This window comes from Osmerus eperlanus, chromosome 6, assembly GCF_963692335.1.
Source record: "Osmerus eperlanus chromosome 6, fOsmEpe2.1, whole genome shotgun sequence".
Lineage (NCBI taxonomy): Eukaryota > Metazoa > Chordata > Actinopteri > Osmeriformes > Osmeridae > Osmerus > Osmerus eperlanus.
This window is the reverse complement of record NC_085023.1, coordinates 14,939,864-14,955,759: the sequence shown is the minus strand read 5'-3', so window position 1 is coordinate 14,955,759 and position 15,896 is coordinate 14,939,864. Positions and strand designations below refer to the sequence as shown.

Sequence of the window (15,896 nt, the reverse complement as noted above, 5' to 3'; positions counted from 1 at the left end):
CAGGATGTCAGTTTCTAAATTACTTTGACTTTAATGGTAATCACGTTTATTTAGCATTAATAGATTGTTAAAAGAAAATCGGAATAACATTTCAACATCAAGTGAAGTAAATTTCAGTGCTGTCATAAAAATATACATTCCAATCAGTTTTGGGTCAATAAGGTTGGACCATGTGACATTTGACTAAGAATACAACATTTGTCATAGTGGATAATAGCTTGTGGTAGAAAAAAAATAATGTATTCATTTAGCAGATTCTTTTATCCATGACATTTCATGCTGTGACCAACAGCTGTTGTACCATATGACGTTCCTACAAGGGTGCTCAAGTAAAACGTTTATTGTCAAATGTTCTGTCTATATTGGCAGACTGATAAGTGCAATTAAAATATATTTTTATGAAACATTAATCACCATTAATATCCTACAAATGTATAATCTCCCATGTGTATACCCTTAAGAAATAAAGAGACATAGAAAGATAGGTAAACAGAATACAACCGCATACACCTGTACTGTATGTAAACAGAAATACAACCTCACTGACCTGCAACCAAAAGAATCACTTCACTGAGACAGCTGTCACATTGCAATCTAGTCCCATCAATACATTTCCCAAACCTTCCACTCAACAGCATTCAGTCAAATCCAAAGTTGTATAATTTGTGAGGCAAGAAGTATTCTCTACATTCAGCATCTAATATACACACTGCTCTATTTCCATCTACAAACAGGACTGAATCTAATGAATTTGTCCTTGAAGCTAGAAAAATACACATTAGGTTCCAACATTCCGACGTTGACGATAACGACCAACTCGTACGCCATCTGGAGGACAAATCAAAGTGAGTTGTTAACACCAGTAAGCAACTTCTATGCAACTACATTAGTAGTTTACTGCGAGGTTACTATCTGTATGGAAGAAATCGGGGTGGGAAATCTTCTCTAACTAGATAAGTTCGAGAAGTTAATACTAATCTTGGTTTTGTAACACATCTTCTTACCATCGGAGTCTCCCTCCCCACCTACCTACATATCTAAACTGTAGAAACTTTGTAATGACATAGTCGTTCCAATGTAAATATTATGTTTCTATATGCCAGTGTTGCTATGTAGTTATGTAGTCATTCATAGTAATCACAGTGATAGATTTAATGGCTACACATGCACATGTGAGTGACATTAGGCTGTTGTTGTTGGTATGTATTTGTACCTGTCTGGACAGTCTCTAGTCTGGAGGTGTCATAACCAGGGAACCCTTGCAGTCCTGGTAGTCCTGGGTGGCCGATGTCACCTGCAGATGAGATCAGTCAGGTCCCAGTAATACTGACCTTCCCTTGGCACACAGCTGACCCAGGTTACAACGCTTTACTGGTGAATGACTGCTATTGCTGTCTCACTCACTGAGGCTAATGCCACCTTGTAACACACTCTTACTTTACCTTTCTCTCCTTTGGGACCTTGGTATCCTCTGTCTCCCTTTGATCCAGGCCTGCCTGGGGGGCCAACAATGGTGCCATGCGCTATAAGAGAAGAAGGAAACTGGGTTAAACTGAAGTAAACCGTTATTTACTGGTGTGAACTAGAAGAGATGGGTTTAAACTAGAATAGAATTGAACTAATTTGATCTCACTTCTAAAGAAGTCCATGAGGTCAGCTGTCACATTCCCATAGGAGCCGATGACACGGCTGTACCCAGGGGCCCCAGGGGGGCCGGGAGGGCCTGGTGGACCTTGGACCTCCATAATGCCTCCTCGTCGGGGGCCCTCAACCAGGTAGTCCTGCAGTAAGCCTTGGTCTGGACAACAAGGATTTATCTTGTTTTACAAGTGTAGACTAGAGGTCAGAGTCCAAACCCAGGGCCCCAAACCCAGTCTGATTAAATATTAGAGTCCGATTGGAGTGACAAACACAAAGCAATAAAACGCTTGGATTTCCACCTAATAATATTATTGAAAGCTTATTGAGAACATTAAAAAGTCTAGATAGAAAGCCAGATGCTGCAATCCACTCACTCCGGATGTAGTCTGTGACTCTCAGGGCCACGTTTGAGTAGTCCAGGGTCTCACTGAGTCTCCTCACGTCAGCCTGGGAGCGCTCAGAGTCCTGGTGGTATCGAGGGTCTCCCTGGGAGTAACTGTCCCCTTTGAGGCCGCGGGGGCCAGGAGGGCCAGGAGGCCCTGGGGAGCCCACCATGGAACGCCGTATGTGATCACCTAGAAAACAAGCCATCTGTCATAGCGGTCTTAGGTCCATTAAAAACTCCATGAAACACACAATGTGTAGTTTCCCCAATGTAATAGTCGAAACAGGACATAACCTACAACAATAACATGGATGGTTGAGTGTTGCTTATTGTTAGCGATTGTAACTCACTGGACAAGTACTCCTGGAGTTCAGCCCGAATCTGCTCTCGTGGGTAGTTCCTGTTGCTGACATCAGGCACAAGTTCCCTGGAGTTTGCTGGGGGTCCCTGGGGTCCAGGAGGACCAGGAGGACCAGGAGGACCACTGAACCCGGAGCCTGGGAAGGACCAGAAAGAATTAAAAGGTCACTCTCAACACCAAGATTTTGTTTAGGAGGTTCTCTCTGGCAAACCGACAGTGCTATACTCTCCAAGCTCTCTCAGCTAGACTCACTCTGTAGATAACGTTGGATGTCCTCCACTCTGTAGCCAGTTGAGCCCACGCTGACTGACCTTCCTGTGCTGCCAGGTGGGCCAGGGGGACCAGGGAGGCCTGGGGAACCAGGTTGTCCAGGGGGTCCCGCTGAACGACTCACCATGGCACGGAACTCTGAACCTGGGGAAGATGAAAAAATGATCAAACCAAGAAGAGGAAGAAGGTGGAAGAGCATTGCAACCTTTCTTCTGGTCCAACCAGAGCTTCTGATCAAGAGGCAACATATTCAGGGGTTAAACCCATCATGGTTGTGAGTAGGCAGTCTGGGATGCTGTGTCCGCGGGGAGAGTCTTACTTCTCAACAGTGAGGAGTAGTCACCAGTAAAGGTACCAGGCAACCCTGGGGTCCCAGGAGGACCTGAAGATCCAGGAGGACCCGGAGGTCCAGGCTGACTGCCACCAATACCACGCTCTGAAAAACAACCGCATGAGAGAGGTTAGCGGTACAATTCAACTATTAATGAGCCTTAGATTTCAATACACACTTTGACACTGACTCTAGTGCAGCATGGTTGTGAAGGGAGGGTCAGCTGTGCATACCGGTCACAATTCTGTAGACGTATTCTGCGATTTCTTGTGGGTTGTACTTATCTGCGACGCCTGTCCTTGTTCCATGTGCCCCATTTAAACCTTGTATATACCGCCTCACATCTTCCCCTAAACACAAACACCATATTCAGGAAGGGGTATTTGAAGTGAAGCATGATGTCTTTGATACAGCAACTTACATTGAAACGTCTTTAAGAAAGGTTTAGGTTTTTTCCAGGGTTTTTTGTGAACATAACATGGTCTCTAAATGAAACATTAGGTTGAGTTAAAATGACTCACTCTGTAGTAATGAAATGAGTTCTGAGGATGAGAGCTGAGAGCCAGAAGATCCAGATGATCTAGAAGAGCCAGAGGAGCCAGAGGATCCAGAGGAGCTCTGGGCACCGCTAACGCCAATGTATCCTGAACCTGGAACACCATCATTTAAACACTCATTATATGGGGTCATCCACTGTACTGAATTAGCTATGATATCATGTGACTTATTCTAATCAGAGGTATTTGTGGTCTCAAGTAATAGCCACACGATGTGGTAGAGTGAAGAGCATTTGTTGGCTTACGGTGCAGGAAGGCGATGACATGTTGAGAGATATCTTCAATTGAGGCAGAAGATCCTGGCACTCCAGCAGGACCAGGGGGGCCGGGGGGGCCAGAGACAGCAGAACCTTGAGTCCTACCTTAAACAGGCACACAAGCAAGACCTCACAACACTATACAACAGGTTTGAATGGTTCAGTGATGTGACTGTGGGACAGTGATGGCTACGAAGCTCATACTTAGATAGTCGGTAATGTATTGCCGCATATCAACAGAGGATGAGGTCCCTGGGATGCCTGGGATGCCAGGAGGACCCGGAAGACCAGGAGGTCCTGGGGTGGCTGAGGCTGCGCCTGTTGAATATTATACAGAGTTAGAGACGTGAGCTAAAGGAGAATTGTGACTGACAACCAATGGTCAAATATGAGAGCGTACCTCGAGACGAGCCAGGAATACCAGGAGAACCGGGTACTCCAGAATCCCCTTGGAAAAACCAAAACAAGCAGAGCTTTAACCAAAGGCATAGAGAATGCCGAACTTGAAGATGGTTGAGCTTCTAACTGTTTACCTTTCCGTCCCTCTGGTCCTGGCCGTCCTGCAGGACCGGGGGGTCCAGGTGGTCCCTGAACTGTGCTGTACGATTCTCCTGAGGGGAACAAATACAATGGTCGGTGATGTGACACTGCAATCATTACATTTGAAATGGATTGAAGTTTTGTGTTGCTTTAGAGGACGGTGGTGACTATCTCACCTCTGTCAGAGCCTCCTGGTCTTCCTGGCAGACCTGGCTGGCCAGCATCACCTACGAGAGAGAAGATTAGTATGTCTGACTGCATTATCACTGTAAATATTCAGATTATGATGGAATTGTATTTCTTGGTTCATTGTACTTTGGTACCTCTTAAGGAAAAGGCTACTCAAAGCTTACTCACCTTGGAATCCTCTTGGCCCAGGTAGACCTGTGAGAGAAACGTGAATGTTTCATTGGGTAAATACAATAATACGGAAACTGTAAATTATCTGAGGAAAAATGACGATAAAGGCGAAGAACAGCGTGTCATGAAAAACGTTTCAGTGTGGAGGGAGGTTTTCCATTGACGTACCCTGTGACCCTGTGCGCCCTGCTGGACCAGGAGGTCCTGGAGGTCCAGCAAAGAAGGTTCCTGAGTCAAAGACCAACATGCATCTTGTAAGTATGTCATCACCATCCAGATTAAATTACAATCCACAAGCCAACATTTGTGCTTGCCTTTACAGGATGTGTTATTTACCCATCTGGGGGATTATTGGTAGTGTAGTTCATTGCATACCTGAATTGGGCACAAAGCTTCCTGGCTCCCCTTTCTCTCCTCTTGGACCAGGTCTACCGTATCCTACAGTTATAGAAATGGCAGAACAACTCAATTTTCTTATGTCCGCACTGTTGAGGAAGTTATATTGGCTTTTGATGTCAAGCTCACCTGCTTCACCTGGAGGACCACGAGGACCGGGAGGTCCTGACCTGCTATCTCCTGAAGATTATATTCAGAAAATGTTCATACTATTTTGCCATCATTTGGTCTGAGTATAGACCCATCAAGAACCACTTTCAAACACTGTAAAAATTGTTTGCTTGCTGACAGTGGAAGAGCTTACCAGGGGATCCAGGGGGTCCAGGAGGGCCTGGTGGCCCTGGGATTGGTGCAGAACCAAACTGTCCTGGAAGAGAAACCTAGGGGTTACCCTGGAAACAATATTGATTGGTGCGAAACCTACGTTCTAGAAGGCTATATGAGTTTAATAATATCATAATAATATAATCTAATATCATTTGTACTTGGTTACTACAAAGTGTCTCCTCACAAGATACGGTACTTACTGTCAGCTCTGGATGAGCTCACTGTTTCTGTGGTTCTCACTGAGATTCCTGCCTCTCCCTGTTCGCCTCTGTCTCCTCTGTCACCTTTAAGACCTAAGGATTCACATATTCAATATACTATGGAACCCAGCCCAACAACTGGCCACATCCATGCTCCAGTTAGTACTGGCAAAGTGCATGAGATAACCTACCAGGCTGACCAGGGTGACCAGCAGGGCCAATGGGGCCTGTGAAGACAGAGGAGTTCTATGAGAAACACATCTCCTTGAGAATTCAGATGGTTTCATTCATCCAGAGGGCGAAAAAGTGAATTCAAGACTTGGTAATCTGTGTGTGTGTGTCTGACCTGATAAGCCAGGAGGGCCAGCAGTGCCGGGGGGTCCAGGGCTGCCGGGGGGCCCAGGGATGGCCACAGAGTTAGAACCCACTAGAAAATCACCAAGGTCAACATTTGAAATCTTTAACATGCATTGTAACATGCTGGAAGATAGGTTCTAACATACAACATTAATTTGAACTCATACAAATCAAAAGTACAGAATAAATCTCATGTAGTGTCTGTTACCTGCACTGACAATTCTTCCTGGCTCGCCTGTTTCTCCTAAAATAAACAGCAACATAAACCTTCATAAGAGCGTGTATATTTTGCATTCGGTCAATTGTATTGAAGTTTTTACGGTTGGTCAATGTTACCCTTAGGTCCAGGCTGTCCAGGGATTCCTGCTATTCCTAGAATAAGGATACAGAGCTTTGTGAGCAACAGAACAATACACAGTATAAACATTGCTACCCAATCGTAGTGTCAATACGATCATAAAATGTCATGTATGTCATTACAAATAGGAGAGGAATCTCTAAGTCTAGACAGTAAAACATAATCTACCTGGCGGTCCTTGAATCCCAGGGGTTCCTAAAGTACAAGGATTGACATTTTAATGACTTTCAACCATAACACTAATGCTCGTTAAACAGCTTCATGGTATATGTTCTACCGCTTATCCTTCTTATCTGTTACCTGGAAGGCCAGCATCTCCAGGAGGTCCAACTGCACCCCGAATCCCAGGTAACCCAGTAGGACCCTGATCACCTGAGAACAGGATGATATCATTATTAATACAATATGAGACCCTGGGAGGAAGCTTAAGCTTGATGGAACAATATCACAGAGGTCAAAATGGCTAAATGTGAATACAGTAGATCTCAAGGTGACAGTTCATTACCCCGTTGTCCTTTTTCACCGTCAATTCCTGAGGCTCCTGTTTGACAAACAAAGTGTTTTAACAGACAAGTCAGAGGGTCCTTGGTCCTTATACGCAATTGTGGGCGTGCTGATGTGATGTCATCATTCTGCATCACAAAGTAGTAATTCAGTCCCCTACCCTTACCTACTCCCAATCGCAGATAATGAACTTTCGTCTGCTGGACTATATTTTTTATTGGTATTTTTGTTTTTTTACTGACCTGCAGAACCCTTAGGGCCTTTCTCTCCAGCTGTCCCAGACAGTCCTGGTAACCCTGGATCACCTGAAGGGACAGAGGAGAAGTGGGTTGGAGAGCATGGTGATGGCAAAACCCATTATACTGACCGTTTACTGTCTTTGGTAATCAGACACTCACCTGGGGAACCTCGAGGTCCTTTCTCTCCATGGTCACCTGAGATATTGAACACAAGCGAATTAATTGGCAGTCATCCGTCACAAGATCCAAAGAACATAATTGTGCGTTCGTATGATAAACCAAGACTTGCAGTCATGCAGTAACAAACCTTTGATGCCCTGAGATCCAGCAGTGCCTCTCTCCCCTACATAGAAGAGATGAGACCAGCATTTAAGACCCCTGCATCAGTCTGATCTCATATCTATGAGTCATTCATCAACTATGATACCAAGTCTCATTCATTAATCTTGGACATACCCTTAGGTCCACTTGGTCCTGATTCCCCACGGAAGCCTTGAGGGCCTGGTTGACCTGAAACAACACAAACGTAAAGTTAAATCCAAACTTTTAAAAGTGCGTACTCATGCCTACACAGCATACATATCTATCATACACATTAACAGTGCCATTGTCCAGTAGGTGGAGGATAATCAAAGAGACTGACCAGGAGTGCCAGGAGACCCAGAAGCTCCAGGTGAGCCTGAAACACAACAAGGAGTGATTTAACAGTTCTACATCTTCAGTCCTTCAGCGTTCTCAGTGTACTCTCGGAGCATGGTTGTGGATCTGAAACATCAACACTATCGGGGACTTACCTTTGGGTCCGACCAGACCAACTTGACCAGCAGAACCAGGAGGCCCCGGTTCTCCAGAAGAACCTGGGAGATACACAAGCAACCATGAGTTGTTACGCTGTATGCTTCAAGTAAAAAGTTTGGGAGAAGTAATTGATACTAGATCAGTTCGTGTTTTACTTCCTGCGGTACCTTTGTCCCCCTTTTCTCCAAACCCTGAGGGACCTGGCTCCCCTCTGGGCCCTGTTGGTCCCTCACGACCCCTGAGTCCTGAGGGTCCCTCTGCTCCATGGTCCCCTGCACACACCAACACAGACACACACATTTGTGGTACATCAATTCATAATACACACTAGTACACTTTAAAAATGATGATGCCGTATAAGCGGACAAAGTGATGCATGTACCTGCACTTCCTTTCTGTCCTTTGGGTCCTTCTGGTCCAAAGTGACCCATGGAACCTGGAGGCCCTGGGGTCAGAGGTCAAAGTGTGTCACCACTGGATTACTAAGCAGTTCTACAAAGAATGGTTAAAGAATTGTGTTTTCAAAAATACCACAATCTTTGAAATGATGTCCATACCTGGTAGTCCTGGAAAACCATTGTCACCTGTAACATGGGTGATTGAATGAAATAATGGACATACAAGAAAAGGAATCAATGATTGTCTTTACCTATGACGTATTATGCTAGATGAGAGCAAACTAGCTCAAATATAATCAACGGTAAATATACAATGAATGCTGTATATTTATAAATACTTATCCACAAACCTTTAGTTCCAGGACTTCCTATATCACCTGAAAAAGAAAGGATAAGTTACCAAGAGTAACTGCCATGTCATGTGACTGTGATTACAGACGACTACCTCCTGTACCACCATGTTGATGATCCAGTATGCATAGTTTATACAGTGATGTCTGTGATCTCACCTTTGGGTCCTGGCTCTCCCCTCTCTCCTCTCACAGACGAGGTAAGAAGGGCTGTGAAACACGAAATTACACACTATCAGTGTGTGTTTGTGTGTGTGTGAGTGTGAGTGTGAGTGTGAGAGAGAGAGAGAGAGAGAGAGAGAGAGAGAGAGAGAGAGAGAGAGAGAGAGAGAGAGAGAGAGAGAGAGAGAGAGAGAGAGAGAGAGAGAGAGAGAGAGAGAGAGAGAGAGAGAGAATTTAAGAGAGTATTTTATGCTTGAGCACTACCTCTGAATGACTGTGACTGCAGTTCAGCCCTCATCATTTGCTGGATGGTCCTCTGGAGGGCATCATTGTCTACTTGCCCATTGGTACCAGTGCCCAGGAAGGTGCCCGTGCCTGTGTCTAGGTTTGTGCCCAAGTTCAGGCCGTTATCGGCACGGGCGTAGCCCCCGCTGTCCATGTAAGAACCAGACTGCAGTGTATTGACGTCGTTGGCAGAGGCAGACAGACGACTAGTCCGGGCAGAGCTGGCGGATGACTCAGACTCCAGGGCCGCCACACGAGACTTCAGCTTCTTCACTTCGTCGGCTGAGGAGAGGGAAGGCGTGAGGGGGTCATGAAGGATCAAGCCTTAGTAGACTTAGTAGATTTCATGTGTCCACAAATTCATTTTGAGTCCAACAGCAGCCCTGGTTTAGGTGTTGTGTTGACGCCGACTAGTCAGCTCGTCAACAACGAGGACGTGTCTTGTTAGGATGACATCACCTGCTAGAAGACTATGGAGGGGAGTTGGGCTAGAGGGACTCACCCAGAGCGATGAGGCCAAACAGCAGCCCCAGGAGGAGCAGGGAGAGCAGCAGCAGAGCCAGCAGCCACTTCCACCAGGAGCAGCAGGACTCGTCACAGCCACAGCCTCCTCCTTCTCCTCCTCCTCCTCCTCCATAGTACTCCCCCTCTTTATGGATCTCTGCGGAACACCATTTGCCATAAGATTTTGGGCACGTTCTCCTCAGAGACAGCGCAATAGCAACTTGAAACACCAACATCGCGGTATGTCGATTCCTTTCGCAACAATGATTCACTCAAGCAATACTATATACAGTATGTGACGATCTACAGGCAGTATGCATCATTTGTCTTATACCTGCATATGTGGCTTTGTCTTTCGTTGACACCATGGGGGATCCATCTGGACAAACAACATTTCCTTGAGTTAAAAAAATTATCAATTTGAACAGTTGCCTCCTCCTAGTGTACAGTCAATGTAGTCAGTGATAGTGCTCACAATATGCTCCTAGTGTACAATCAATATAGTCAGTGATAGTGCTCACAATAAGCTCCAGACTCAGACTTCAGTGGAGTGGTCTCAGTGTAGCTCGATGACATTTTCCCTTTCTTCATAGAATTGTCTGAGAGGGAAACTGAAATAACACAAAAAACAGCCCAATTAGAACACGTAAAAAATGTACAAACAATCTGTATTAACACAATATTTAATACAAACGAACCCAGGTATTGCCAAAGCAACAGTTTAAGCAATGTGTGAGTTTATTATAGAATATTTCCTTTACAAATGTATAACGGGATAAAAACCGGTTCTAAGTAGCTGATGACAACTTAGAGTGAGAAATAAGGAGCACATTCACCTGCTGTAGTGCTGCTGAAGTTCTTCCCACTGTCTTTAGACATAAGGAGAACTTCTGTGTCCCTCTTGCCTGGATAATTCTCTTTTTCCAGAATCAGGTACTTGAAATCTTTCCTGTTTGTATCATCAGCTACTGACCTAGAGTCTGACATAATTGAGGGACTTGATTTAGTATTTGACAGTGTAAAGGTAAACCCTTACAAAACAAACGCAAGCAAACAAAACAGGCTTACTTGTTGAGGTGGAAACTCCAGTGCTCACAAGACCCACACTGTTTGATCCATTCTTCTGTACTCCATATCCACCTGCAAGCACACGCACACATGCACACACACATACATACGGTAACCACAAACATGCACACACACATACATACGGTAACCACAAACATGCACACACACATACATACGGTAACCACAAACATGCACACACAGGCCCAAATAAAGAAAACACAGATGAGGGAACAAATCCAAATCTAAGGGGATAATCATTTAATTTGTATTTATTGCCCAACATACCTGACATCCCTGCGTGTGTGTTGACCCCACTGGTACTAAGGACAGTACTGGATGTGGGAGACAGGTTGTTCTGAAACCCGTACACTGCAAGCAAACACAAACATGCTCAAAGACACAGTGCTTTCATTGCACTGATGAAAGTGCAAAGTTGGTGAAGAGCACTCGTCACCTGACAAAGACGAAGGCGAGGAAGTGGCATTGAGCGGGGAGGAGCCCGGGGACATGTTGTTGGTGTTGCTGTGGTAACCGTAGTGGCCGCTGCTGGGGACGATGGTGCTGGAGGAGGAGGGAAGGGTGGAGCTGGACCAGGAGTAGGATGGTAGGGTGGAGTCCAGAGTGGTGGGCTCATATTGACCTGCCACTGGAGAGAACCACGGAAGCAGTTCATACAATCAAAAGGAAACCTACCCAATTGTCACTCTCTACTCTCAATACGTCGGATTAATGACCAGTAACACCAAGTAACGAAAAATCAGTAACCAAACTGTTCAGATGCCACAAGATGGGGCATAGAGTGCATACGTGCAGAGGGGTGCTTTGACCACTAGGTGAAGCTGTACCTGTCTGGGAGGCCCCAGTGCGTATCTTGGTCTCCACAACAGCCTTCCTGGGGACAGGCAGGGTGGTGGACGTGGAGGAGGAGCGTGTGGGGCTGACACTGTTGGAGCGCCCTCCCTTCAGCAGTCTCTTCACATCCTCCAGCTCCGCCCCTACAGAGAAGCGACAGGGTTAGCGGTTCCAGGACGGTAAACATGACGGAGCCTACACACTGCACAGACCACAAATTCAAAGTTCCCAAAAAAACTATACTCACATCTGGAGGCGGATGGAGAAGCACTTTGCAGCCTGGCTCGGATCTCACTCTCTGAGGTACAAGATAACATATTAGTAGCTGTACAGATGTTACTATGTCAACGCAAAAACCAAACGGGCAAAGGGAAGGAGTTTTTAGTATGAGTTAAAGTTGCTTTAACATCATGTTGCTGTCGTGTTTCAATTGCTGTTGCAAGGGGGCACTGGTTTGTTTGTACCTCTGGTGTGACTCCGTCCCCTGGTGGCTCCCGAACCTTTAAATAAACATGCACACACACACACACGCAAACACACACAGGCAGTGTATAATAGCCAGTTGTGCACAATACGATCTCGGAATACGGTTTCCCCTTTTTCAAGGATTATTTACCATAGTCTTTGCGTTTAAACTCTGGGGAGGAATTGTCACTTGAGCTTCCTGAGAGAAGGAGAGAGGACACGTTATGCCATCAGAAGTTACCAGTGAATTGATCACATTATGCAGTTGGCTGTCTGGACTCTAACTCACCATCATAGCCCCCAGAGCGGCTGCTCATGTTCTTCCTGTCCAGCAGGACTGGGGAGAGACCCCCTGTGGAGGCAGAGCTGTGGGTTCTCCTGGTGCCCGCTGATGAGCTCGACTTCACCTTTGACCCTGAGCTCCCTCCAGCTGACAATCCTAGTGAGTAACCTCCACCACCTCCGCCACCGCCACCACCACTTCCTCCCCCTGCTCCACTTCTTCCTCCTCCTCCACCTCCTCCCCCTCCTCCTCCTCCACCACCTCCTCCCCCTCCTCCTCCTCCTCCACCTCCTCCACCTCCTCCACTCCAAACTCCTTCTCTTTGCCCTCCATAGGAGTCTCCTCCATTGTAGACCCCAGAGGAGAGGCTGGATCCACTGGCATTGACACCCACAGAGGCTAGAGGCAGAGAACAACACTCAAATGTTACGGCTAGTGTTAAAGGGCAATACAAATCTGTGTACTAATTGCAGGAATGAATGTAGTTATAAACGTATAAAGAATTATGAAATATCTCACAGGAAGTGTAATAACTTTCACTGCTGTTTTGAATCAAAACATTCTTCTCCAACCCCAAGCCTCCAGCATTGCTGGACATACTCTTGTGAGAACTAGATCCGCTAGTGCCTTCTGGTGATAAGAACACACGTGGGGAAGTCAAGCATGGCAGACATACATAATATGAATTAGTTTCTTGATTATTATATGCAAGCAGACCCATTATCATTTCATCTGGACAAGCAAGTAACCAAACTCACTCGGTGGAAGAGATGTCAGTCTACTCGTTGAGGTTGTAGTTTCTGGCATCGCCAAGCAAACAAAAAAAGCAACATTATTCAGTATTGAGAAAATATATAATATCAGTACCCACTGAGTGACACTTTGTACATTGAGTATGGCCTGTCTAAAATGAGTTATATGATAATAAATGCCCGTAAGCCAACTTTTGCAGCTTTGTGAAAATATCTAATTTCAAGCACAAGTCTGCTTTTATAGCCCATACCCTGCAGCAGGAGTTCTGTTTAGGAATCGAAATTTGTTGATAATATCAGTTTGCAATAGAATGTATCACCATACTAACCAACTTACAAAATATACAAGTTAATAATATACATACTGTATAAGTATGTGTGTAAAAGAATCCTAACTTGTGTCTCACCCTTTCCTCCTGAGCTGCCTCCTGAGTGGTTTCTATGTCTTGTTGATATTAAATCATCCATTCCATAGCTACTAAGACAGCAAATCATGCAAAAACACCACAATTACATTACTGTGGACTTGCCTTGGTAACATCTCAAACCAAGAAACATGTTGGAGTAACAATAAGATACATTTATATAACAAAATGGATTTTAAAAAGCATACATAAGTTAAAGCAAGTAGAGGAAGTATGTGCCAGAAGCAAACTTCTCACTTTGCATTCAAGACATACAGAACAGTAGCCTACTGTACATCAAAGAAATCAAAACAGGTTTCAATTGGCAGACCAAAATAACTTTGTAAACTTATTTGGAAGGACCAGGCTAACAAAGAGGTAAAAGAGGACTATTGTGTAGTTCAATGTAGAAAAAGCCATAAGCATAACTCAAAGACCACACCCTTACAGCATCGACACTGAAAAAGATTGTGCACACAATCAGTTCACATGTGTATTTAATCATGAAAGGAATCTGAAAGGCAGAAATTCAGTTTCAAATGCAACAATTTAATAATAAACTTTTAGCAACATGGAGATTCTGCCCAACTTTGTCAACAGCTTACTGAAAGGCCATGACTATTCCAAAGCTATTGAAAAGTTGTTACACCTTTATAAATACTCAGGGGCATCGTTAGACCCCTTTTACTGGGGCACGTGCCCCAGTATAAATATGCTGTGCCCGAGTAAAATTTAAAGTTTGAGTTTTAATAATTTACTTTATTAGTCAGTGCATTCATTTTGATTGATAATCCCGGAAAAAATAAACGCACTATGCCAATCAACGCTTGTAAAATCAAAGCAGTTTTAACCGAAAACACAAACCGAAAACACAAACCGATGCACGCAGAATTCCATGTTAGCTGCAGCACACACACAGAAGTCCAGGTGTTGGACTCGGCACACAAGTCAATTGAGGTAGGCTAAGAAAACATAACTAAATCTCTAAATGATAGGCCTACCGATCATCTTATTTTGACTAAAACATAAAAACAATATTACATTAAATAAATAAAAAACGGTATATGCGCTCAAATGAATGCAAAAAAAATGTGTGCGCTTGCATATTGATGTCCCTGCCAAATCTGATATCAAACTTGCTTACCTGAACTGTGGTATAGTGGGTTAAGCAAGGGGAGTTTCTATAGCCGAGTATTGCATTGTGTGCAGCAAGCTTGAAAGAAAAAAAGGAATGAATATGGGGCCTGATGTGCCCCAGTATAGTTTTATGTCTCACAACGCCGCTGTATATACTGCTGTTTAGTCCAGAAAGTGCATATATTCCTGGTAAAAGCATTGATAAAGTACAAAAATATGGGCTACATATCTTCCATAAATAAACAAATAAACGAAAACAACTTTTCAGTCTTAAAACAGACTGCACGATAGGCCTACTGGTCATGATTTTATAAAACAGTGCCAGGCTAAACACAGTCATGCATGGTCAGCAACATCAGGTGGACCAACGAGAGCATCACAATGCCAAACATAATTATTTGCCTCACTGGTAGTCTACCTGAAAGCATAGTTTTAGATGTTAAATTATGTTAAACTCTGCTCCTTTCGAGCTGTAGTAAACGGGATATCTTACCTTTAAAAGCTTTCCAAACGAACGATTGTTGGGGAAAGGTGCGCGCTAAATCTTCTGATTCCGTGGATCGCTGAATTTAGTCAATAAATAGAAATTGTTTAAATATGAGAACTGCTACTGAACGTTTGTGGGATGGTGTGTCCTTATGTTTCTTTTTTCACTCTTATTTTCTTTCTCGACTTTGTCAGGCAAGTCAAAACAGGGCAGCGTTGCTTTTGTCCCAGCCGCGCCCATCTAGTTCTTGGCAGGTAAAAAAGAATTACGCCTAAAAAGGTATGCCCTGGGGAATGGCCAATTGACTTAAACTCAGACAGACAGAGCTTTCTTGAACATATTCAAATAAACAAAGTCGATCTAACATGACAACAGCAAACAAAAAACATCAATTTGACAGTCTAGGGGGGTCATTTCCACAGCATTTAATTATTGTGGGAGAACCCCCTCTATTTCCATACACACACACAGCCTGGGAATAAGGTTACAAAAACAAATACAGACACAAACTGTCTTGAACATAATGATAAAGTTGCACATTTGCATTATATATCTTTGTGCGATGGCATCAACATACAATCTGTTTGTAAATCACAGTTCTGACAATAAAGTTCTGACAAATCTGACAATAAAAGACTTGAACTTGACTTAAACTTGAACAGTTTATTGCAGTTTATCACATAGCATTGACCTTATTGTGAGGCCTAAATGCATATTGTCTGTTAGTCATCATCACAAGACTTCTCCCAATCTCTCCTGGGGGCCATGTGTTCCTTATCTCCTCTTCTTTTGAGAGGGCATGATCCCCACCCCACCACACCCTGCTCAAACAGCCACCCACCCACTCAGTATGACTACACTACACCTC

At 44.3% G+C, this 15,896-nt stretch overlaps 1 protein-coding gene across 5 annotated transcripts; it reads right to left on the bottom strand.

Annotated features, from left to right (window-relative positions):
• Nucleotides 1-5: 5 nt before the first annotated feature.
• On the bottom strand, nucleotides 6-15,206 carry col17a1b (collagen, type XVII, alpha 1b). 5 transcript variants are annotated; one of them, XM_062463797.1, is made up of 56 exons: nucleotides 15,035-15,206; nucleotides 13,408-13,478; nucleotides 13,007-13,048; nucleotides 12,768-12,878; nucleotides 12,255-12,647; nucleotides 12,117-12,164; nucleotides 11,965-12,000; nucleotides 11,748-11,798; nucleotides 11,494-11,643; nucleotides 11,103-11,294; nucleotides 10,935-11,017; nucleotides 10,649-10,724; nucleotides 10,417-10,560; nucleotides 10,102-10,191; nucleotides 9,915-9,959; nucleotides 9,579-9,737; nucleotides 9,056-9,358; nucleotides 8,789-8,839; nucleotides 8,630-8,656; nucleotides 8,439-8,465; nucleotides 8,264-8,326; nucleotides 8,049-8,153; nucleotides 7,878-7,940; nucleotides 7,727-7,762; nucleotides 7,540-7,593; nucleotides 7,391-7,426; nucleotides 7,243-7,278; nucleotides 7,087-7,149; nucleotides 6,846-6,881; nucleotides 6,641-6,712; nucleotides 6,509-6,535; nucleotides 6,319-6,354; nucleotides 6,191-6,226; nucleotides 5,972-6,052; nucleotides 5,817-5,852; nucleotides 5,626-5,718; nucleotides 5,403-5,465; nucleotides 5,228-5,278; nucleotides 5,078-5,140; nucleotides 4,871-4,930; nucleotides 4,700-4,726; nucleotides 4,519-4,569; nucleotides 4,336-4,413; nucleotides 4,203-4,250; nucleotides 4,007-4,120; nucleotides 3,791-3,907; nucleotides 3,510-3,638; nucleotides 3,222-3,338; nucleotides 2,977-3,093; nucleotides 2,640-2,801; nucleotides 2,377-2,523; nucleotides 2,016-2,216; nucleotides 1,634-1,798; nucleotides 1,443-1,523; nucleotides 1,214-1,294; nucleotides 6-828 (listed from the first exon to the last, which is right to left on the bottom strand). In XM_062463797.1, exons 2-56 carry the CDS (start codon nucleotides 13,466-13,468, stop codon nucleotides 779-781), a joined length of 4,884 nt encoding a protein of 1,627 aa, XP_062319781.1. In that variant the 5' UTR covers nucleotides 13,469-13,478; nucleotides 15,035-15,206; the 3' UTR covers nucleotides 6-778. The 5 variants fall into 5 exon arrangements, with proteins under 5 accessions (XP_062319781.1, XP_062319783.1, XP_062319779.1 ...); XM_062463799.1 differs by having other exon boundaries at nucleotides 10,649-10,720; nucleotides 10,934-11,017; nucleotides 13,408-13,475; XM_062463795.1 differs by having other exon boundaries at nucleotides 13,408-13,475.
• Nucleotides 15,207-15,896: the final 690 nt, after the last annotated feature.